This window comes from Oryctolagus cuniculus, chromosome 13 (assembly GCF_051225735.1).
Source record: "Oryctolagus cuniculus isolate XC-2025 breed Fujian yellow rabbit chromosome 13, ASM5122573v1, whole genome shotgun sequence".
Taxonomy (NCBI): Eukaryota; Metazoa; Chordata; class Mammalia; order Lagomorpha; family Leporidae; genus Oryctolagus; species Oryctolagus cuniculus.
In genome coordinates, this window is record NC_142879.1 from 78,778,270 (window position 1) to 78,802,350 (window position 24,081).

General features: G+C 39.4%; 1 protein-coding gene across 1 annotated transcript in view; it reads right to left on the reverse strand.

Moving 5' to 3' along the window:
- Window positions 1–24,081, reverse strand: part of PGER4 (prostaglandin-E(2) 9-reductase-like) — a gene marked incomplete at its 3' end in the record, with an annotated part of 138,386 nt that overhangs the window by 16,678 nt on the left and 97,627 nt on the right. Inside the window, 2 exon segments of the mRNA NM_001278867.1 lie at window positions 276–443; window positions 2,592–2,675. Of these exon segments, the coding sequence (NP_001265796.1) occupies window positions 276–443; window positions 2,592–2,675 (252 nt within the window).

The window sequence follows — 24,081 nt, forward strand, 5'->3', positions numbered from 1 at the left end:
TCATTTCTATGAATCCCACATCTTGTGATATTTTATTATTATTTTTAAGAAAAAGATAGTGTATATGTGTATGCATGTATCTACATATGAGGTGATTTTGAAAAAAATGGTAAAATTGTTAAAACTCAAAATTAAATGTAAAAAGTAATAAAAAAGAAATGTGTGATTTAAGTAGAGAAATAACTACTTATCAACAACTAATTACCAAATCACGGTTACATTCACACAGACCTCATTTCACTAATTAACAAACTTACACCTCAAATGTTCAATACCTTTGTTGTGCAGAATACATCTTCTCTCTTCACAGTGCCATCTGCAATCTTGCTTCGGATGGCAAGGCCTACTTCCTCTTCATTTTGGTATGCATGAGCAGTATCAATATGGCGGAAACCAACATCTATAGCTATTTTGGCGGCCTCCCCAGCTTCACTCTTTGGAACCTAGAAAAGCAACCAAAAGTGTTATTTGGAGATCCATGTGATTAGATTTAGTTCAGGCATCATCAGTAATCCTCACAACAATCAAGTTTTTTTTTCTCATGTCTTGAATAAGTCTGCATTTGGGAATTGAGGTTGCTATCTATATAGTGAATTCACAAAGCAAAGTTACTACTGGGGGAAATTAAGTGGAATAAAATATGGAAAAAATGCAGGACAAGCTTCTGTGCATCCTCTCCCAGTGAAATAAACAGAACACATTCAATTCTGTAAAAACTGAATTTGAAAATCTTTGCAAAAGTATCTGTAAAGAAAGCTGTTTATTTAGGCTCCATTCCTAAGATTCTTCATGGAGATTGTGTTGCAGAGATCTCCTCCACTAGCCCACACACATATTCTAGTCCCTAAACAGGAAAACTCCAGCAATTATCCAAATATGTTAGAGAATAGGGAATATATGTGTTCCCTGATACCGATTAGGGGCAAGATTGAAAATAGGCAGTTAGTAAAATGGACAGCAGGATATTAGTTAATTCTTCTCAATACAGCCATTTTGTATATCCTCTGCAACACCCCCAAAAATAAATAAATACTAGCAGTTAAAATGTATACTCAAGGGACCATGTTGTGATGTTGCTGGTAAAGCTGCCACCTGCAATACTAGTGTTCCATATAGGCATTAGGTCAACTTCCAGCTGCTTCACTTCTGATCCAGCTCCCTGATAATGTGCCTGAGAAAACAGCAGAAAAGCCCCCAAGTACTTGGGCTCTTGGACCCATGTGGGAGACCCAAATGGAGATACTGGTTGCTGGCTGGCCTGGTCATAGCAGTCATTTGGAAAGTGAACCAATGGATGGAAGACCTTTCTTTCTGTCTCTGCCTGTTTTCCTGTAACTCTGCTTTCTAGATAAATAAGTAAGTTTTAAAAATCTATTCTCAAAGTATATGTATACATTTTTTCACATGAGAAATTAACCGTATTATGTAAGGGATTATTAATTTCATTGTCACCCCTTACAAACAGGCCATTTCTTTTACACAAGATCAAAATAGAGCAAAAAATAAAATGATAAGCTTTCCAAAATTGGACAAAGATTTGAACATATTTGCTATAGAACAAACAAGTAAATGAAACAAACTCTTTTCCATTTATTTGAAGAAATTGAGAGGCTGACATTAATCAACGCAGTAACAGTGAATAGACACTAGGTCCTGCTGCCCTCTCCTGAAACCAGCCCAGTGATTTTCCTAGGTGTGAGGACACTGAGACATTTACAAGGGCCAAAACTTTACCTGGTGTCCTTGATCCTTCTCTCTCCTCATGTCACCTCACTCTGAAAAGTAACTAAGTCTTGGAACGTGTCTTCAAAATATTCCTTATTGATTTCCTTACGTTTTATACAAGAATAAACTGGAAGTTCAAATTTGGGGTAAACAGTTCCATGTCATACAATTACATAATCAGAGGATAATATCAGTGTGTGAAATTCCCTCCATGATGTTCAGTTTAATTGAATATGACCATATACCATATTCCTTTAAGTTCTACGTTTGTTAACAAGAATGAAGAATTTACCCGTTTTTATTAGATTCCCATTTCCCCCTAACATGACATTGTATTTTCAGGCAGGCAAGTTTCTCAGAAGTGAGACTAGTATAAAAGAAAATTGTGCTTTACGCAAGTCCAGTCATTACTGTGTTAGGTGCTTAGGTTAACCCTTGGGCAAAATAGCATTGCTCTCTTTCATGTTCTGTGCATTTCCTTTCCTTGCACCATTACTTATGCAGAAGTGGAAATATTTCTTGAATTAAGAACAAATCAGAGCAACCAATACAACTGCAGTCAAATACCAGGCAAGCAAGTTAACAGTTTTGTTGAGGATTGGTTTTCGTTACCAAAGTGAATAGACTGAAACCGAGAGCAAAACAAGTATCCAGGATTATCTGCAAGGGACCACAGGAACTGACAGGCAGAAAATAGTGTGACTAAGTTCATTATTCTGCATGAAATAGCTCTAGCCGGGAGATCTGGCCACCAAAGTGAAAGTTGCAGTAACACAGGAACTGGCTGACTTCAAAATCGAGGTCACCTTCCGCCCACCCAAGATCTATTTTCTTTTGTCCTGCTACTGCAAAGCGACTCAGATTACCTCATCAGGTGCATAGGTTCCAAATCCCAGTACAGGAATGGAGTGACCATCATTTAATGTCACACGCTGATGTTTGGGATCCATTGTTTCACTCTGCTGGCCAAGCGGACTCTGTTTATATCTGCTGCCTTCACGGGGTTAACAGGAAGTCCAAACCCTAACTGCCTGTCTAAAGGTCAATGAGTTATGAGAGGAGTGAATTTAAAGCGGTACTCCACTTTTAAGCAGACACTTAGAAACAGTTAAATATTTTATGGAAAGAGAATTTTTTTTATTGTAGATAAAAAAGGAACAATTAAATCTATAAATTTTCACATTAGAATCTCTCACATATTGTAAAAAAATTGCAAGAAACTGATCAAACACATACTGCATTTTTTAGACAACAAATTGACATCTATTTTGTTTATTTTTGTCATGAGGAAATCCCTTCTTTTTTTTTTAAACTTTTATTTAATGAATATAAATTTCCAAAGTACAGCTTATGGATTATAATGGCTTCCCCCCCCCAATGACTTCCCTCCCACCCGCAACCCTCCCCTTTCCCGCTCTCTCCCCCTTCCATTCATATCAAGATTCATTTTCAATTTTCTATATATATACAGAAGATCAGTTTAGTATACATTAAGTAAAGATTTCAACAGTTTGCACCCACATAGAAACACAAAGTGAAAAATACTGTTTGAGTACTCGTTATAGCATTAAATCTCAATGTACAGCACATTAAGGACAGAGATCCTACATGAGGAGTAAGTGCACAGTGACTCCTGTTGTTGACTTAACAAATTGGCACTCTTGTTTATGGCATTGGTAATCACCCTAGGCTCTTGTCATGAGCTGCCAAGGCTATGGAAGCCTTTTGTGTTCACCGACTCTGATCTTATTTAGACAAGGTCATAGTCAAAGTGGAAGTTCTCTCCTCCCTTCAGAGAAAGGTACCTCCTTCTTTGATGACCCGTTCTTTCCACTGGGATCTCACTCACAGAGATCTTTCATTTAGGTTATTTTTTTTTCCCCAGAGTGTCTTGGCTTTCCATGCCTGAAATACTCTCATGGGCTTTTCAGCCAGATCTGCATGCCTTAAGGGCTGATTCTGAGGCCAGAGTGCTGTTTAGGGCATCTGCCATTCTATGAGTCTGTTGTGTATCTCACTTCCCATGTAGGATCGTTCTCTCCCTTTTTGATTCTATCAGCTAGTATTTGCAGACACTATTCTTGTTTATGTGATCCCTTTCGTTCTTAGTCCTATCATTATGATCAATTGTGAACAGAAATTGATCACTGGGACTAGTGAGATGGCATTGGTACATGCCACCTTGATGGGATTGAATTGGAATTCCCTGGTATGTTTCTAACTCTACCGTTTGAGGTAAATCAGCTTGAGCATGTCCCGAATTGCACATCTCTTACCTCTCTTATTCCCACTCTTTGTATTTTTTCTTTTTTTCTTTTTTTAACTTTTATTTAATAAATATAAATTTCCAAACTACAGCTTTTGGATTATAGCAGCTTTTTCTCCCCATAACCTCCCTCCCACCCGCAACCATCCCATCTCCCGCTCCCTCTCCCATCCCATTCACATCAAAATTCATTTTTAATTATCTTTATATACAGAAGATCAATTTAGTATATACTAAGTAAGGTTTTCAACAGTTTTCACCCACACAGAAACACAAAGTGTAAAGTACTGTTTGAGTATTAGTTATACCGCTAATTCACATAGTACAACACATTAAGGACAAAGATCCTACATGGGGAGTAGATTCACAGTGACTCCTGTTGTTGATTTAACAATTGACACTCTTATTTATGGCGTCAGTAATCACCCGAGGTTCCAACGCCAATCTTATTTAGACAATGTCATAGTCAAAGTGGAAGTTCTTTCAAGTATCATTTCCGAAATGGAAAGACTTGAAAGTCATTACTCTCCTCATTACAACAATAATAAGCTAAACAAAACAAATATCAACAGCTTCTCTGGGCACACTAAGGAGTTGCAGTTACAATGCAATGAGCACCCAGGACCTGCTTATCTGGAACAGAGCCCTGGCTGAAGCACTTAGAGGGTAACTTTGTGTGAAGGCAATTGTACTCAGTGGCTGGAGGCCATTTCTACCATGAATGGGAAACTCCCAGGTAACTTGGACTTAGGGATCCAATACTTTGCTTTATCTTGAGGAATCCCACCAACTTTTCACAGTAGAGGGCTTAGAAACATCATTTATTAGCTATGACAGGGAAGATGAACAGTAACCACTGTGAAATAGGATGAAAACCATCTTCTTATTTAAAGGCTTAAATGTGAATCGTTTAAATATATTCATTAAAAGATAAAGATTGACAAGGTGAGTATAATAACAATATTCGGCTACCTCTTGTCTTTTGGACATTCACTAAATATACTGATTCAGACAAGTTCAAATAAAGCGATAGCAAAAGATATGCTAAAACTAATTGAAAGAAAGCTGGAGGTACTACACTAATTTCAGATAAATGGAATTCAGAACAAGGAAAATTATCAGAGACAAACAGGAAGATTACTTAATGATTAGGCAACCATTGCTTTAAAACCTAGCAAATTTGTGTATACACCTATTTCAGAACTGCAAAATACACTTCAAAAACCTACAGAATGAGGGTGGGCATTCTGGCAAAGCAGGGTACGCCACTGCTTGGGACACCTGTATTCCATTTTGGAGTGCTGTTTGGAATTCTAGATGCTCCCCTCTCAATCCATCTCTCTGTCTTTCTGCTGCATGGTTGACCAGGATGGAATTCCTGGCTTAAGCCTGCCCAGCTCCAGGTATTGCAGCCATTTCAAGTGTGAAACAGTGAATGGAAGATCTCTCTCTCTTTCTGTTTCTCTCTCTCTCTCTTGCGTGCGCGCGTGTGCTCTCTCTGTCTCTCCCCACTCCTGCTCTACCCAGACACCCTAACTTTCAAATAAATAAATATTTTTTAAAAATTGACAAAATTTCAAGGAGAGAGAGAAAGTTCCACTATTATATTTGGGAACATCAATCTTCCATTAATTGGCTGTTCAAAAATGCAAAAAACCAGAAGCATAAATTTGGCTTTAATAGCCTTATCAATTACTTTGGTCTAATAATATTTACAGAATTCTTTGTCCAACAAGATCAAGCTTCCATGGATGGACCACAGTCTGGACAACAAAATACACCTGAAACTGTGAATGTTCACAAAACACATGAAGAATGTTCCCAGATAATAAATTTTAAGAAACTGTAGCAAGAAGAACAATTGAAGCATGAAAAAGAAAAGGAAGGAAATCCCTTCTAATCACACTTTTTTTGAAACAATTAATTGTCCTATGCTACGCACACAAAACACATGCAGGGAATTAAGCAAATGATTAGTGAGCAGTTTTTCATCATTTACCCTCAATTAATGACCAGAAGTTAAAACCGAGGAGGTAGCAACATGATGTTAGCTGAGTAGAAAGCTCTAGTGATTGTTCTCCACAGACACCAATTTCAACAGATATTCACACAACAAACCACCTTCCCATAAGCTTTGGAAGCCAGTAATATAATGAAGGAACAGCACAGAAGCTCCAAAATGCAGAAGAGGAAGAGTGCAGACTCAGTGCCAATGTGCTGTCCTAAGTGGTTGCAGCTCCTACCTCATCTGCTGCAGGCTGGTAAGGCCATCTTGATGGGAAAATTAAAAAAAAAAAAATAAGAAGGCACTGCTGCAACCCTGACTGCAAAGAATTCCACAGTCCTGACTTGCTATAAATCCAACTGAGAATGACATTCCTGCATTCTAACAGGGCCAAGTGAGCCTCATGGGTCCGGCTGGGTCTAACAGGGCAGTGGTGGCCACAGAACCCAGTCTAATACAGCCCTCTCCACTTCAGTGGACAGTAGGTGCAGAGCAGCTTGGACAGGCAGCTCCTAGGACTCTGAATATAAGAAGAAATGCTCCATCATAATTGGGAACCATACTCTTGCCCACAGCTTCCCCTCCCCAAATCGCATGAAAAATTGCAGATTGTGCTGGGTTGATATGCAGCTGTGTAGTCTGAATAGAGAGGCTTAGAGCTCCCTGCACACAGGGGACTGATCTCTCAGTGGGGTCAGAGGGTGCAATACACAGTGATTCAGTGCTCTGGGTAGTGTTCACATCTGGTTGGAAGAAGGGACTCAACAAACCAGTAAGCTTCAACAAACGTGTCCTCAACTGACATTAGCCAGATGTGTTCCACCACTCCTTTATCAGGTAGAACTCTGGGCTATTGATTGTTCCACCCATGAACTTTGTCTAGAGCTGCCAAGAACTTCCACTTCCCAGGGACTTTCAATGGGCTGTTTGTGGTGAGCCTAAACAGCACACAGATAGTAGCGTAGGACAGCTTATCCCACTGCTATAAAGACAAAATCACCATCACATATCCAGCCACTCTCTTGGGCAGGGATTATACCACCTCTTCCACTCAGCATTACTAAAAACCATGCATCAGGGATGTAGGCAGCAATTAGGATTCCTTATGCCCACCCAGCTGCTACAGCCAGGCCTAATCTTACAACTCCAATGCCAGACCCACAACACCAGCAAGGCCTAATCCTAACATCTGAGTAGCTCATCATACCAACCTTTCTTTCAAGAGACAGAAAGAGACCTGCATAACAGGAATCTCAGTAACAACAATGAACCACATGAAGAGCCCAGATCCCAACTACAGGTACCATCCATTGAGCGAATAAAGGCATAGGAAAACTATACTAGAAAATCTAACTGGAACTAAGGATAAAGCACTCTAACAAATCAAATGCAGAGGTACATCTCCGGGATTGCAATCTTCAACTAACAAAAGCCATTCTCCAGATGTGATAAAAATAAGTGATTCATCAGATGCACAAAATCCGCAAGATGCACAAGAAATACGTACTCAGAAAGAATATGACTCTCCAAAAGGGACACCAAAATACATGAATACTGAACTGGGAAGAACAGAGATTGATGAAAAGCCTGAAAAAGAATTCTAAAGAATGATCTTAACGTTAGTTACTCAAAATTACAAAGAAAATGTTAAATAAAATTAGGAAGTCAGTAATGACATGGATTAGAAATTCAGCAGAGATACAGATACTGAAAAGAAATAAAAATTGAAATACACAATAATTTAAAGAAAAATAAAGTGAAACAACAGACACAGTGAATCAGCAGAAAAAATAACTGATCTAGAAGACATGTCTTAAAATATCTCAGTAAGAAAAAAAAGAAAAAATTAGAAAGAAACACTGTTCAGGATATGTGGGATACCATCAAACAAGTCTTAGCAATACCTGAAAAAATGAAATGGTTAAGAAAACTTAGTCAATGAAATAATAGCAGAAAAAATTTTCCAATTTGGAGAAAGATATGAGATCTAAATACAAGAAGCATATAAAAAATCACAATTAGGCATGATCAAGAACGAGCCTCACAATCACAAATTATAGTCAAACTTTTTTTTAAAGATTTATTTATTTGCTAGAAAGTCAGAGTTGCACAGAGAGAGAAGAGGCAGAGAGAGAGAGAGAGAGAGAGAGAGAGGTCTTCCATCCGTTGGTTCACTCCCCAGTTGGCCACAATGGCTGGAGCGATGCCAATCTGAAGCCAGGAGCCAGGAGCTTCTTCCGGTCTTCCATATGGGTGCAGGGGCCCAAAGACTTGGGCCATCCTCTACTGCTTTCCCAGGCCACAACAGAGAGCTGGATAGGATGTGGAACAGCCAGGACTTGAACCAGCGCCATATGGAATGCTAACACTGCAGGCAGCGGCAGTGTTACCCGCTATAACACCGTGGTGGCCCCATAGAGTCAAACTTTCAAAAGTAAAACATAAACAGAGTATGCTAAAAATTTGCAAGGGAGGAATGCCAGGTCATTTTTAAAAAGAATTCTCATCACTTTGACAACAGATTTCTCAACAGAATGACTTATTACCTTGTTCAATAATACTCTATAAAATGTGAGACTATATTAAATAATTATGAATTTTACAGTAGTTGGATAAACTTTGATACATTAACAAATAATATATTCCGAAGCAAGTAAAAACAGAATATATTAACCAACAATGTTTTAGTATGATTGAAGGTTTCTGCATGTTAAGTGTAAAGAGTATAAACTGTATCACAATAAGTAATATTACATTATAATATATAATATAATTATAATATATAAATATAATATAATTATGATATATAATATAATTGTATTATATATAATATAATATAATATTATATTAATATGCATTAAAAAGACAGCCATATAGATATAGAATATAAGGGACCAGCATAGTGGCACACCAGGTTAAGCTCTCCTCTCTGTATCTCCATTTGTCTTTGTAACTCTGCTTTTTAAATAAATAATTAAAACTTTAAAAAATTGTGATAGGGTACTAGTTACATTTATGAATTGTCCACTGGATGAAATAATGATCATCTCCTCTAATATACTTTATGGGAGATCACTGCGCTGTCCTATTAGAAGATTCTGCATGAAAGAGTATGTCTTGGCAAATAAAAATAAACATTAGAAAGTCAAAACCTTATTCAGAATTGCCACTGCCACAAGGAAACCCCATAAGCTTAGAATCTTCAAGCAAATTAAGGATAAAGTATAGGGGAATTATCTTTTATATAGAAGAGTAAGTGACTAGAAAGAAAAAGGTGATAAAAGAAATGAGTTGATAACATGATGAGGAAGATTTTCCAAAGTTCACTGAATTCTGAGAGGGCATGTTTCTAAGTCTGTTTAATCCTGTTGATCTCTGAGGGGAGCCTGAGGGGAAAGAAATGTTGACTCAAGTTTGAACAAGACACATTAGTACTCACTTTGTGCACTTAGCTCATTATTATCCAAGGGTCCCCACATTTAAAAAGAAAGATTGCTTTGTATTTGCTTTTCTATCTCAAGGAATTCACTTAGAAAGATTTCAGATGTATGAGTTGTTTATCTTTCTTGAAGTGGAGTAGAGTAGTAAAGGGTAAAGGGATAGAAAATAAATGACAGAAATAAGATAAGAGTTATCAGGCAAAGTGCACCTAGGTGATGATGACAAAGATCTTTCCTTATTGTACACTCTATCAAATCTTGATATTCTCAGGTAGAAAACAGCTTCCATTGAGAAAAATTCAATGCCATTCTTATCTCTCTTTAAGGTTTTGGACCTTGACTTGCTTGCATAGGAAAGTAATAAAAAATTAAAGTCTCAACAGAAATTTCTTCTATGCCTTAGCACAATATTAACTGACTTGTAGCTTGTTTATTGGTACTCTGTAGCAAGAAGGTTCACATGGGAACCAAGATGCCCTAAAGAATACTGGCTTGATTCTGGACAGAGATATGAAACAAGAGCTTTCCTATAGACCAGAAACCTAGAACCAGAGTTCTACCCTTGATCCAAGAGAAATATGAGTGGTGCCCAAGAAACACCATCATGAATACTGCCAATGTTTGTCTAATTGCAAATCCACTCCAATTATGCTCTTTTTACAGCAGTTTGGAGTCAGTTCTTTTTCTCATGATGATGATGTATTACCATGCAGACAATAAAGGGGATGAGCAAGGCAAGTGGCAGTAGATTTTATTGAGAAACAGAGACTCCTGCTTCTCAAGATGGGTCCCCAAGGCAGAGGTCCATCAAGATTTGGGTACTGGGAGCTTATATAGGGAGTGCATATCAATCAATCAATTCTTCCACATAGTTTCAATACGTCAGGGGTCAGCTTTGTTTTTTCTGCCTCTTGCAAACTTGTCATGGTTCCTCACAAATGTTTCCATGTCCATCACGTGGGAGATGTGACAGTTGAAACATACTGTTGACTTGACCAGTTAAGGCAGTTTATGTCTACCTGATGGAGTGCTAAACATGGAGACACACTGCTCTGTGGTGCGTTCTGGTGTGATGTCGGAATCTAGTTTTTCATACGGTTACCTATGGGTAGGGGACTCACTGTGTTCCTTATCAATCTTTTCATTCTGGGGACAATGTATTTTGTCTAATCAGTGACTGTCAGGTTTTATACAAATACTGGTTCCTTAATCCCACAAGGCCCTTTTCTAATTCCCTATTAGCCCTTCTAACTCCTCACACTCTTACTACTTATGACTGAGGCACTTCATTCAGGCACCACTTACTCATTAAACATAGAAGGCACATTGATTATGGCCCGTGAAACTTTTCACATTTGTAAAAATTATAAATTGATTTAAGATATATTTTACTTGTTTGAAAGCAGAGTCACAGAGATAAAGGAAGATAGAATATACTGAGAGAAACAGAGACAGATACAGAGAGAGACACAGAGAATTTCCATCTACTTGTGCACTGGTCAAAAGATTCAGGGTTGAACAGGCCAAAGGAAGGATCCTGGAACTTCTTCTAGGTCTCACATATGGTTGGTAGGTGACCAAGCAATCGACCAATCTTCCACTGCTTTCTCAGGCACATTAGCAGAGAGCAGAATCAGAAGTGAAGCAAGTTACCTCCAACTGTACTAATATTGGATCCCTATGTCACAGGGGGAGTATTCAACTCACTGCACCACAACACTGGTACCTAAAATGATCATTTTTAATTTAGGCCAAAAATCATAAGGATAGTGAGTAGAGTATTAGTGAATGTGTAAAAAATGCAGTCTTGCTTTTTATCTCTTTCCTTGTTATTGTTGATAGCTGTCATTTTATCATTTGTATGTAAAAATACATTTTATACATTTTTAGTAGTTTAACATTCTTAATCATTTGTTTAACAAAAACAAATACAAAGCAATCTCTCTTTTTAAATGTGGGGACCCTTGGATAATAATGAGCTAAGTGCAGTATAGCAGAATTGTGAAACACCAATTCTGCTGATTAGTAACATAATGAAGAGAAGGTTAGACTGGCTATCTGAAGAAAGATTGCAGATGACACTGTGACAAATCAAAAATATTATGTACACACTGTAGTTATGTTCAAATTTATTTAATGTAATTTTATGGAGATGAAAATTACATGATTCAATCAGTGGTTTGGAATTGTGCTCTTAGTGCAACATTTTATGTATATATCTTAATGTCTTAAAACTGAGTAAAAACAGAAAAATGAGAGCATTCTCATCTTTAGGTTGTCCAAATTTATGATTTCTACACAGGGTCAGCTTAATTCCCCAAGATATTTTGAGATAAAACCATATTCAACACATTTTATTAATATTCTTATGGTGCCTAAATTATTAACCCAACAATATCATGGGTATGTGTATAATATGGTATTTGGATTTCCAGATTAATGCAGATGTTCAAATCTTGAAGTCTTGTGTTAAGGGTGAATGAGTTTGAGGCTGGTGCTGTGGCACAACAGATAAAGCCGCTGCCTGAAGCGCCAACATCCCATATGGATGCTCCACTTCTCATCCAGCTCTCTGATATGGCCTGGGAAAGCAGTAGAAGATGGCCCAAGTGTTTGGGCCCCTGCACCCATGTGGGAGACCTGAAAGAAGCTCCTGGCTCCTGGCTTCAGATTGGTGTAGCTTCGGCCATTGCAGCCAGCTGGGGAGTGAACCAATGGATGGAAGACCTCTCTCTCTCTCTCTCTCTCTCTCTCTCTCTCTCTCTCTCTCTCTTTCTCTCTGCCTCTCCATTTCTCTGTGTGTAATTCTGACTTTCAAATAAATAAATAAATAAATCTTTTAAAAAATGGGTGAATGGGTTAATGCTAACAGTCAACATATTAGGGTTGAGCTTTAGTCTGATTATGGGATCTGAAGATAAGTGTTTGAGAAGTGATTTCACTGGATTAGGTAACCAACATGGAGTGCCATGATCCATGATCGAATCATGATTCATTAAAGACAAACACATGTTCTCGGAGGATGACCATAATTCCTGTCACTTGGCTTCCTGACTCCTCAAATGATCCTCTTTCCATATTTGTTCTGCCATCAGCTGCTGACAAATGAACAATTATTCTTAGAATGTGAATCTCCAAACTCTAAGACAAAATAAGCCTACCTCAGGCATATAGCTTAAGTGATATATTTTAGTTAAAGTAATGAAATTCTATTACAATATGTATAAGAAAGAACATAGATCTAATTATCTGTTTGATGTCTTCGGATAATATATCCTCCATGTATAAGGTGGGGCAATTGACTATGAACAGGTTAGATAGGTTAGGCTGAAAGAAATCAAGAATTATGTTGTTTTTTGTGTTTTTCTGGTTTTTGTTATTTGTGGATTTTTTTTAAACTGGAGTTAGTAGTTTGCAAACTTTAGCAAAATACCCCTCTATTAGATGAAAAAAAATGGATGAAGTATTACTCTCCAATTTCATTCTCTAATGTCTTTATCTCTGCTTCACTTTCCATCACCCTGGTTGATCTAATCAGCCTTGGAAAGATCCCTGGCAATTTCAGTTGGTTGTTGACCTCTATATCGACTAATTTCCCAGTGACTCAGAAGCTAAGCCATGTGTGTTATCAGAACTATTCCACTGCTGCTATCAGCATGACTCAGCTTTACGTGCACAGTAGAATTAAGATTTTCTTAAGAGGTTGGAAGAGAATTCTAAAAAATGTTTTCTTTAGAAATACTTCATTTGCTTTTTCCTTCTTCTCAGCATTTCAATAGGTTTGCTTGACTTAGGTCTCACCCTTTGTCATGGAGGGAAGTTATGACCTTGGGGATATTATAGATTCTTGGTCCGTAACACTTGAGAGCCTCTTTCGAGTTTTCCTGAAATGGGGAGGATTCAATGCTCAGGATAAAGAGGTTTTAGAAAATGGAGATATTTTGAGGCTGGTGCTGCAGCATAGCGGGTAAAGCCACTGCCTGCAGTACCAGTATCCTACATGGGCACCGGTTCAAGTCCTTGCTGCTCACGTCCCATCCTGCTCTCCTCTATGGCCTGGGAGAGCAATGGTAGATGGTCGAAGTCCTTGGATCCCTGCACCCATGTAGGAGACCCCAAAACTGCTCCTGGCTCCTGGCATCAGATAGGCACAGTTCTGGCTGTTGCGGCCATTTGGGGAGTGAACCAGCTGATGGAAGACCTCTCTCTCTCTGTCTCTGCCTTTCAAATAAATAAATAGATCTTTTAAAAAATAGTATAAAAATACTGCAATGATGGTAATGTGAACACTGATTAGACAATAAAAAAATCATTTGTACTCAAAAAATTGTAGGTATCTTGTTACTGATATAGAAGACATTTAGCTGAGGTCTGAGGTAAAAAGCCAGGGACAAAGTGCTCCAGTGATTCAGGTCTCACACTCAGAAGGAGACTCAAGTCTGATGTACATAAGAAAATGCAGCGCTAATATACTGAAGGACATTCCTTGGTTTAAATGCCTTATTATTAGAAACAAGATAGAAAAGTTGAAGAAAAAATAGGATGGCAGTTACAGCTGGACCCATAAAGCTACAGATATCAACTCCCCTGCAAGAGAAGATCATCACTGACTAACTGATCTGAGTGCAAAAGCCTGAACAAGTTTCCCCTATATCAAAGGACATAAACGATGAGGCAGCCTCCCCTAATGGATTCCTGTACAGTAGCCCTTTCCCCTGTAGGTGGTTTCCATTGTTTCAATAAAGTTTTCTTTCTCTTTTTGCTTAATAAATGTTTCTTCCTACTCACCCTCCAAATAGTGCTCCTCAAACTTCAAGGTTGATAATTTTAGCTAAGGGAGAGGATTATGTTTGAATCCTTGACTATTTGTATTTTTTATAAATGCTACCCAACAGAATATAATTTGAATAATTTATTTATCAGTAAATATTTATTATAAATTCATAGTCACAAAACTAAGCAAGGCAGATTCTTTTTTTTTTTTTTATTTGACAGATAGAGTTAGGCAGTGAGGGAGAGAGACAGAGAGAAAGGTCTTCCTTCCGTTGGTTCACTCCCCAAATGGCCGCTACGGCCAGAGGTACGCCAATCCAAAGCCAGGAGCCAGGTGCTTCCTCCCAGTCTCCCATGCGGGTGCAGGGACCCAAGCACTTGGGCCATCTTTCACTGCCCTCCCAGGCCACAGCAGAGAGCTGGACTGGAAGAGGAGCAACCAGGACTAGAACCTGGCGCCCATATGGGATGCCGGTGCCGCAGGCGGAGGATTAACCAAATGAACCACGGCGCCTGCCCCAGCAAGGCAGATTCTATGATTAGTAGGAAAATTACTGTAGTAATTTCCATCCTACTAGAAGCTTCTTAGGAATCACTTCTTTACTATCATACAAATGGAATCCTTGAACACAGATTGTATGCATTTTCTTCTAATTTTAGTGTTTCTGGAAACACATTCCAACCATTTTCTGATGAATATTAGCATGGAGAGTTTTGTCATGATTCTTACCAGATACTTCTATATGGGCATTCTCATGGGAGAGACATCTTATTTGTTAGTGATGGGATACTCTTCTGGTTAATCCATGATACTGCTTAGCAACTTACACTCAGTTATACCTATATCCACAGGGCAGGAAGCAAAGGCACTGCATTTTCATAATTTTCTGAAAAACAACAGACTGTTGGTTTCTCTAAAGATCATTACCTACCACTCAACCTACTGTATGGTTTGGTTGTTTCTTACTCATCAGGACAAAAATGATTTTCGTAGAAGTGTGCAGACTGGTGGTGGGGAATGGTAACAGCCATTTCATTGACATTTCTGTGAAGAGAGAGAACAAATGTTTACCAGTCAGTGTTTCTAGCCATTGGAGAACAGGAAATGCACTATAGTTAGTCAGTAAAATAAGACACATATTCCAAAAATGACCAATACTTCAGAGGCTCCCTACCAGCAGCTCAAAGATAAGGACCACAAGAAACTGAGGAATGGAGTTTCCTTCCAGGAGTGCTGGCCAAGAATGTGAAAGGGGAACTAGCCTGGAAGGAGGGTTTGGGGTTAGTTTTTTTTTCCTTCCCTTAAATTTGTTGATCTTTTGCCTTTCTTCTTCTGAGATCTCTCTATTCAGATCCTTTATCCATTTATAACTGGATTTGTTTTTTGTTGTTGTTGAGTTTTTTTTGAGTTCCCAATATATTCAGGATACAATCATTTGTTGGAAAAGTAGCTTGCAAATATTTTCTCATTCTGTCAGATATCTTTTCACTCTATTTATTGTTTATTTTACTATGTAGAATTCCTGAGTTTTATATAAACATATGTGTCATGTATTTTTTCTCTGTACTTTCAGTGTGTACTCAAAAACATCACTTCTATACCAATGTATTTAAGTGATTCTTTTATGTTTCTTTCTTTTAGTTTTGTGGTTTCATTTGGCCAACACTATTTATTGAAATTACTACCCTTTTCCTCTTATATATTTTGGCATCTAGTCAAAATTAGTTGTCTAAATTTATGTGATATAATTTGAGTCCTATGTTTGATGAGGTTGGCCTTGCATCAACAATAGAGGACAGATTAATAGACTACCAAACAAACCCTTGCTTTTATTTTTACAAATCTTTTTATCTAAGGCTGAGTTCTATTCAAGATCTAATTTCATTTGAACTATAATAAAGCTAAATTATTATTAGGGTTTAAAAGCTTTCCAAGTAGTTCTGAGTGTATTATTTACTAACTTGTAAAAGGTCTTGCTTTTTCTCTAATTTGTCATATGCACAGGACCAGCATCTTTTGTGATGCTGAAGTCAATACAGCACAGTCATGGTCAGAGTGAAGGTTATCAAACTGAGAGAAAATAGTGGGTTTGGATCCGACCCTAGATACTGGCCTCTTGAGTAGCTTCAGATAAACCAGGTTATACGCCACCTCACCCCTCCTAAGCCCTGATATCCACCAGGTCAGGACCACACTGGAGCCAAATCCACAAACAACTCTTGTTATCCCAGTGCAGACCAGTCAGTTTCTTCCTTGTTTGCCTCAAGTGGCCTATAGACCCTAGATTCTCTACTTTTTGGTCTCTTTATGAATAAAAAGCTTCAGAAGTATGGATATACTAATCCACATGATTGAATCTTGTTAGAACATAGGCCTGGATCAACATGTCACATTTTATATTATGACAAATCCAGTTGTTATTTGTCAATTAGAAACAAATTTTGGGGGCCGGTGCTGTGGCATAGTGGATAAAGCTGCTGCCTGCAGTGCCAGCATCCCATTTCAGTGCTGGTTTGAGTCACGGCTGCTCCACTTCTGATCCAGCTCTCTGCTGTGGCTTGTAAAAGCAGTAGAAGTTGGTCCAAGTACTTGGGTCCCTGCATCTATGTGGAAGACCTAGAAGAAGCCTTTGGCTCCTGGCTTCAGATGGGCCCAGCTCCAGCTATTGCGGTCATTTGGGGTGTAAACCAGTGGATGGAAGACCTCTCTCTCTCTCTCTCTGCCTCTCTGTAACTCTGCCCTTCAAATAAATAAGTCTTTTTTTAAAAAAAGAAACAAATGTTATAATAGTTTGAAAAAGGGAACCAATATTCAAGGCTGATTTGAAATCAGTAGTTCCAGAGTTTTTAAACTTGGAAATAACTTTCAAAGACTTTATTTAAGATTTATCGTGTCTCTGGGGCTGATGCTACGGCACATTGGGTTAATAATGTTCTGCCTGCAGTGCTGGTATCCCACATGGGTAGTGGTTCTAGTCCCAGCTGCTCCTCTTCCAATCCAACTCTCTTCTATGGCCTGGGAAAGCAGAAGATGGCCCAAGTCCTTGGGTCCCCTGCACCAACTCGGGAGACATGGAAGAGGCTTCTGACTCCTGCATTCGGATAGGCTCAGCTTTGGTCATTGCGGCCAGTAGGGGAGTGCATCACTGGAAGGAAGACCTTTCTCTCTGTTTCTCCCTCTCTCTCTGTCTGTAACTCTACCTCTCAAATAAATAAATAAAATATTTAAAAAAATGATTTATGGCTTCTCTTGGAAAGCATAAAATAATACTTAGTAGACACTATTTATAATGCATTAATTATTTTTCTCTTTGTAAATTATTTACTATTATAAACAATTATTTGGGAATGCAAGCTATCCACTTTCTTGTTCCAGTCTTTGTGCTGGTCATAAAACATTCTGAGTATCACATTCTAAAACAAAGAAACAAAGCACTATTTGGGATGTGACCCAAATCACCAATTAAGAGAACTGTACCAGGCCGGCGCCATAGCTCACTAGGCTAATCCTTTGCCCGCGGCACTGGCACTGCAGGTTCTAGTCTCGGTTGCTCCTCTTCCAGTCCAGCTCTCTGCTGTGGCCTGGGAGGGCAGCAGAGGATAGCCCAAATGCTTGGGTCCCTGCACCAACATGGGAGACCGGGAGGAGGTACCCGGCTTCTGGCTTCGGATCGGCGCAACACTGACCGTGGCAGCCATTAGGGGAGTGAACCAAAGGAAGGAAGACCTATCTCTGTCTCTCTCTCACTGTCTATAAGTCTCTCTGTGTCTCTCTCTCTCACTGTCTAACTCTGCCTGGCAAAAAATTTAAAAATAAAAGAGAGACAACTACATCATAATACTGCTTACATGGGTCTAGTTTTACTTTTCTTAACTGATGAAGATTGTGTCTATGATATTAGGTCTAACAATTTAAAAGAAGGAAGGAGCTGTATACCCAAAACCACATGTATTCTCCCTAGGAAATATTGGCTCAGAAAAATAAACTTAGTTGTTTTGCTATCTATCAGGGCTAGAAAAATAAATTCTAGGAAAGAAAAGTCAGGAGATGAATTGCAAAAATGTCCATAATCAGAGAATGCTTCAAGAAAGGCATTCTTCAGCTACTAACTATTATGACCTTGATTTCAGTTCCATCAAGTTATGGTCTATATTAATGAACCCTGGGGCAAGTCCAGAACACCATCAATTCCAGGTCATCTCTGTGGTCACCAAATACTGCATGATTTCCAATACAGGGATTGAGTGATCCTTAGAACCTCCAAGTTGGTGACTCTCAGCAAGGTCTTTATATGTTGATGAAGAGAATATTGTGACATAAGAGAAGAACTACACCAGTAGCTGTGCAAGATATCAAAATATTTTAGTTCTTCATTTATGTGACTGTGGAAGTCAATAGATACTCTTAGAATTGGTGGGACACTTGATCCATTAGGTGGTTTTAGGAAAAGGTAGAAAGCTGGAGGTCCAAAAATCTTATTTCTTTCTAGTATGTACCCCATTTCTCTATAATGCAAACATAACACAGGAAGATTTCTCTTGGAGCCAATACCAAAATTTATCTGTCTACTACAACCATGGTCGGAGGTTGCAGGATCGGAAGACAAGATGAGCAAGCACCTCAAAGTGCAGGTGGCATTGTGGCAATCAGAAAAGAAAATGAAGAAGAAATTATCACACAAATTATCAGTTCCCTTATCTATAAAATAATGATAGTTAAACTCATTTCAGAGAGAGTTTGTGAGAATTCAATGAGAATTCTGTGTAATGAATAGTAGTCAAACTGTTACCTAAGAGCATTGATGTCATCACTACTATAAACATAATAAATACCTTTGAGTGAGGGAGACAAGTATTATACTTACTTCTATTTTTCTATATTCTGTCACAGATCTGAGGCGTGGTCGGATTTTCACAATTAAGAAGGGATGGTGGCTATTATTTTAACTATCGGTGAAAGGAAAAGATGATTAAAGTCTCTATTAGCCTTTTCTTTTTATTTTTTTCTTTAAACTATAAGACAGTTACTTCTAAATTACTTAAAATGACATTTTTCTTTAGGTAAGGTAGAAATGTGATATGAAAGCAGGTGTTTTATGGATTGTAAGTTATAAGCAGTTTCTCTCAGATCTACTGAGCCTTGGAAAGCCCTATATGAGCATTGCCGAAAGGAAGCACAAAGCAAGGTGCTCCAGATTGGAAAATCATGATCTTGTCATAAGGAATCACCAAGGTTGTGACGAGTTTAAGTAAATTTCTGTACACATGGCAATTATGAAGTGTTTCTGTTGTGAATAACAAAAATTTCTGTTATACAGTTAGTATTTGGAAAAAAATTCTGTAGTCTGGAAAGTAAGAAAATAATCTTTAGATAGTAGAGTCATTTCTCCCAACAGAATTAAATGAAGGATCCATCAATTCTTCCATTTATAGATTATCCTGTAATTTACAAATTATGATATATGATCTATATTATGGTATGATCTATAAATTCATTGTTCTAATAGTACCATATAAATTTTGTGTCCTCAAAAGTAGAAACCATCTCTTTTCCCATGGGCACCTAGCTGATATTCATAGATGTGCATAGGCTGAATAGAGGCAAACATTTGGGACAATGAATATCTCAATGAAAACAGCAAATGATAAGTAGTGGGGTCACCAAAGGGTGCTCATTCAGTATCTGTGAGACAATGGACTCTTCTACTAATACTCTCCATGTATACAGCTCAAATTTTAGTTAGCATAATTCCAAAAGGCAAAGGATTGTTCTTGCTTCTTGTCTGAATTTCTGGATCGAAATATGCATAATATGGACACAATGGTTTTCCAACTATCAGAGCAAGAACAATGGAGCTATTTGCTGCAGAAAGAGATGCAATTTCTCACACTGAATACAAATTGGATAAAGTCCCAGCATATATTAGAATGCATGGATGTGAAAGAACTCCTTTGAGGCTTTGTTTTGTAATGTGAAACTGAGTAATTTCTTGTATATCAGTATAAACTCCTTTTGTGTTTAAGATATTTATATCTTGACCACATTTTATTCCTCTTCACATCTGATGCTTTCAGTCACTCTGTAGTGTAAGTTAGTCTTCCAGTTCATGTCCAACCCAATGTTTCAGGGGCAGCCCGGTATTCGCATCCTGCCCTGCCCCCTTCTACATGATAACCTGCCAGGTGGGGGTCCCCACCCCTTCTGCCTGACAAATCTTCCACAATCTCCCAGGTGCAGCCCAGTAACAACCTCTCTGATCCCAATTCTCTAGGGGGTCCAGCTCACCCTTCCTCCTATCTGATAATATTTGCATCCATAAAGTCCTTTGTTTCAGACCTTCAAGGGAAAACTCAGATAGAAGTTTTTCTATTTACATCCAAAAAACCCTTTGTTCCAAAAGGAGCAGAGGTGAGGAAGCAAGACCCATCTCCTTAAAAACCCCCTGCCTCAACAGGACTGTGTGCTCAGCCCTCTGCCTCTCTGCTGAGTCGCCTGCCTGCCTGGCCAGGTGTAATCTCTCCACTCAACCATGTAACCTTGCTCCTTCCTCCCCCACCCCCCCCCCAGTCCGAGCGACTGCACTCTCTCCCCGGTCCTGTCTGGAGAGGTGCCCATCCATTCTTACGGATGTCCCTTCCCTAATAAACTTTGGTACTTTTATTTTCCACTACTCTATCTCACGCCTGAATTTTTTCTTGCGTGAAGAAAAGAACCCTGCAATTTCTCTGGTAATAGTACCATGCTTTTTGAGTTACAATAGCTCTACAGAATGTCTTAAAATCTGCCATTGTGATTCTCTGGCTTTGTTTCCTTAGCTTGAGATTGCTTTGGGCATCAGGGATCTTTTGTGTTTCCTTATGAATTTTAGATTTTCTCTTTCATATTAATAAGCTCAAACTTTTAGGACTATGTTGATTATGACTGCTGAAAGTAGACATCTGTTTGGTTTCAGATCTAAGTGAACTACTTCTGCCTTTTCCCCATTGGTTATGGCATTTTACTGTGTCCTTGCCATATAGTTGCCTTTATTGTGCTGTGGTATGCTTCTTCTATTCTTGAATTGCTCAATTTTTTATTATGAATTGAAATTATAGTTTATAAAATACTTTATGATATTTATATTATAATATAATTTTAGTCTTTATTCTGTTTATGTGATTATTACATTTGCTAATATGCATTTGCTGAGTCACTTCTGTATCCCAGGAGCAAATCTCCATTTGTCAGGGTGAAGAATCTATTTTAGTATATTTTTAAATTTAATTTGCTACTTTTTTTTTTTACAGGCAGAGTGGACAGTGAGAGAGAGAGAGACAGAGAGAAAGGTCTTCCTTTGCCATTGGTTCACCCTCCAATGGCCGCTGCAGCCGGCGCACCTCGCTGATCCGAAGGCAGGAGCCAGGTGCTTCTCCTGGTCTCCCATGGCGTGCAGGGCCCAAGTACTTGGGCCATCCTCCACTGTGCTCCCTGGCCATAGCAGAGAGCTAGCCTGGAAGAGGGGCAACTGGGACAGAATCCGGCGCCCCAACCGGGACTAGCCTAGTGAGCCGCAGTGCCGGCTAATTTGCTACTCTTCTGTTGATTGTTTGCTTCTGTATTGGTGAGGACTATTCATTGACCATTCATTTCTTCTTTTTTTTCTTTTATGTTTGTCTTGTTTAGAATTAAAATGTGTCTGTTTACTTGAATTTCAGAAGAACTAGTGTTAGTTATTCCTAAAAAGTTTGGTTGAAATCAGCACTGAAGCCACCTGATTCTCAGCTTAGTCCTATAGATCCCTAAGAAAAAGAATACAAAACTATTTGACAGGAGAAAAGTCTCCACTGTAGGGGTATGAAGTAGACAGGCATACAGGTTAAAATTGGTCAGATTTGTGAACTGGAAGACCACGCCCCTCTGTGCCCTCATGCTCCTACCTGATGCCTTTGCCACGCCCCTGTGTGGCCCATTCCTCTACCTGACCACACCGGGGTGCCCACCAGCCAATCAGGTTAATTAGCCACTCCCCTTTGGAGTGGGTTAAAAGCCTAGGGCACAGTGTGCCTGGGCCCTGCTCTTCTTCCCTGGCCTCTTGTCAGGACAGGGCTTGCTGTAGCCATGTGCTCTAGGCTTCCTGGCCTAGATGCTCATCCACGTGGCTGGTTCCTGGTGCTCGGTATGAACCCCCATTCACCTCTCTCCCCTAAATAAGCTCTCACTCTCTTATGCATCTTTATTACTAAATAAAAGCTTAAAACATACCATGCTGCCTCGTTTATCTGTGCCGGTATTTAGAATTTCTAACTATTAGACAAGAACCCTCTCGGGCTTATTAATATCAGGGATTTAGTAATAAGCCTGTGGTGAAAATGTTACCGGAGAAATTGCAGGGTTCTTGTCTTCGCGCAAGAAAGAATTCAGGCGTGAGACAGAGAGTAGTGGGAGGTAAAATAGCAAGGTTTATTATGGAAGGGACATCTGTAAGAACGGATGGGCACCTCTCCAGACAGGATCTGAGAGACTGGGGAGGGGGGAAGGAGCAAGGTTACATGGTTGAGTAGAGAGATTACACCTGACCAGGCCAGGTGGGTGGCTCAGCAGAGAGGCAGAAGGCTGAGCACGCAGTCCGGTTGAGGATGGGGGTTTTTAAGGAGATGGGTGTTGCTTCCCAACCTCTGCTCCTCTTGGAACAAAGGGCTTTTTGGATGTAAATAGAAAAACTTCTATCTGAGTTTTTCCTTGAAGGTATCAGACAGGAGGAAGCCTAGCTGGTGCCATCCTGAGTTTAGAGGAAGGGTGAGCAAGACCCCCTGGAGAATGGGGATCCGGAGCAGGGTGTTTGAAATGCAGATACTGGGCTGCTGCATCTGGGAGATTGTGGAAGATTGTCAGGCAGAAGGGGTGGGGATCTCCACTTGGCAGGTTATCAGGTAGAAGGGGGCAGGGCAGAATGTGAATACCAGGCTGCCCCTGAAACATTGTCAGCAGATGCATATGCTGAACATAGATGTCTTCTCTTTAGGCCTTTATGTCACACACACATAAGCTCATAACTGACTTCCTACCTAACGAAATCGTAAGGCACCCCAAATTCCAGTAGCACATATGGCACCCCGGATAGCATTTCTATGGAACTTTAAGGGGCCACATTTCAGGGTAAATTTTAGGGAGTCTTTTCCGATTTCATATGGCGACCACGAAGGGACATAAAATATGAAATTTTTAAGGGATTTATAATTTTTAAGAAGGGATTAAGAAATTTTAAAACTAGGCAGCATGGTACATTTTAAGCTTTTATTTAGTAATAAAGATGCATAAGAGAGTGAGAGCTTATTTAGGGGAGAGAGGTGAATGGGGGTTCATACCGAGCACCAGGAACCAGCCACGTGGATGAGCATCTAGGCCAGGAAGCCTAGAGCACATGGCTACAGCAAGCCCTGTCCTGACAAGAGGCCAGGGAAGAAGAGCAGGGCCCAGGCACACTGTGCCCTAGGCTTTTAACCCACTCCAAAGGGGAGTGGCTAATTAACCTGATTGGCTGGTGGGCACCCCGGTGTGGTCAGGTAGGGGAATGGGCCACACAGGGGCGTGGCAAAGGCATCAGGTAGGAGCATGAGGGCACACAGGGGCGTGGTCTTCCAGTTCACAAATCTGACCAATTTTAACCTGTATGCCTGCCTACTTCATTCCCCCCTCAGAGACTCCAGACCTTAATCTTAAGGGGATGTTGATGGGTGTTGAGTCTCCATCTTCTGTAGCTACTTCCTGCTGATTAGGGGCGCAGACCCTGCCTGTTCTCGGTCTGGAAGTCTCTGCTTGTCTCATCTATTGAGTTCACTTCATGAGCTGGATCTTTCAGTCACTGGCATTCTCCGTGTCTCCTGCATGGTCA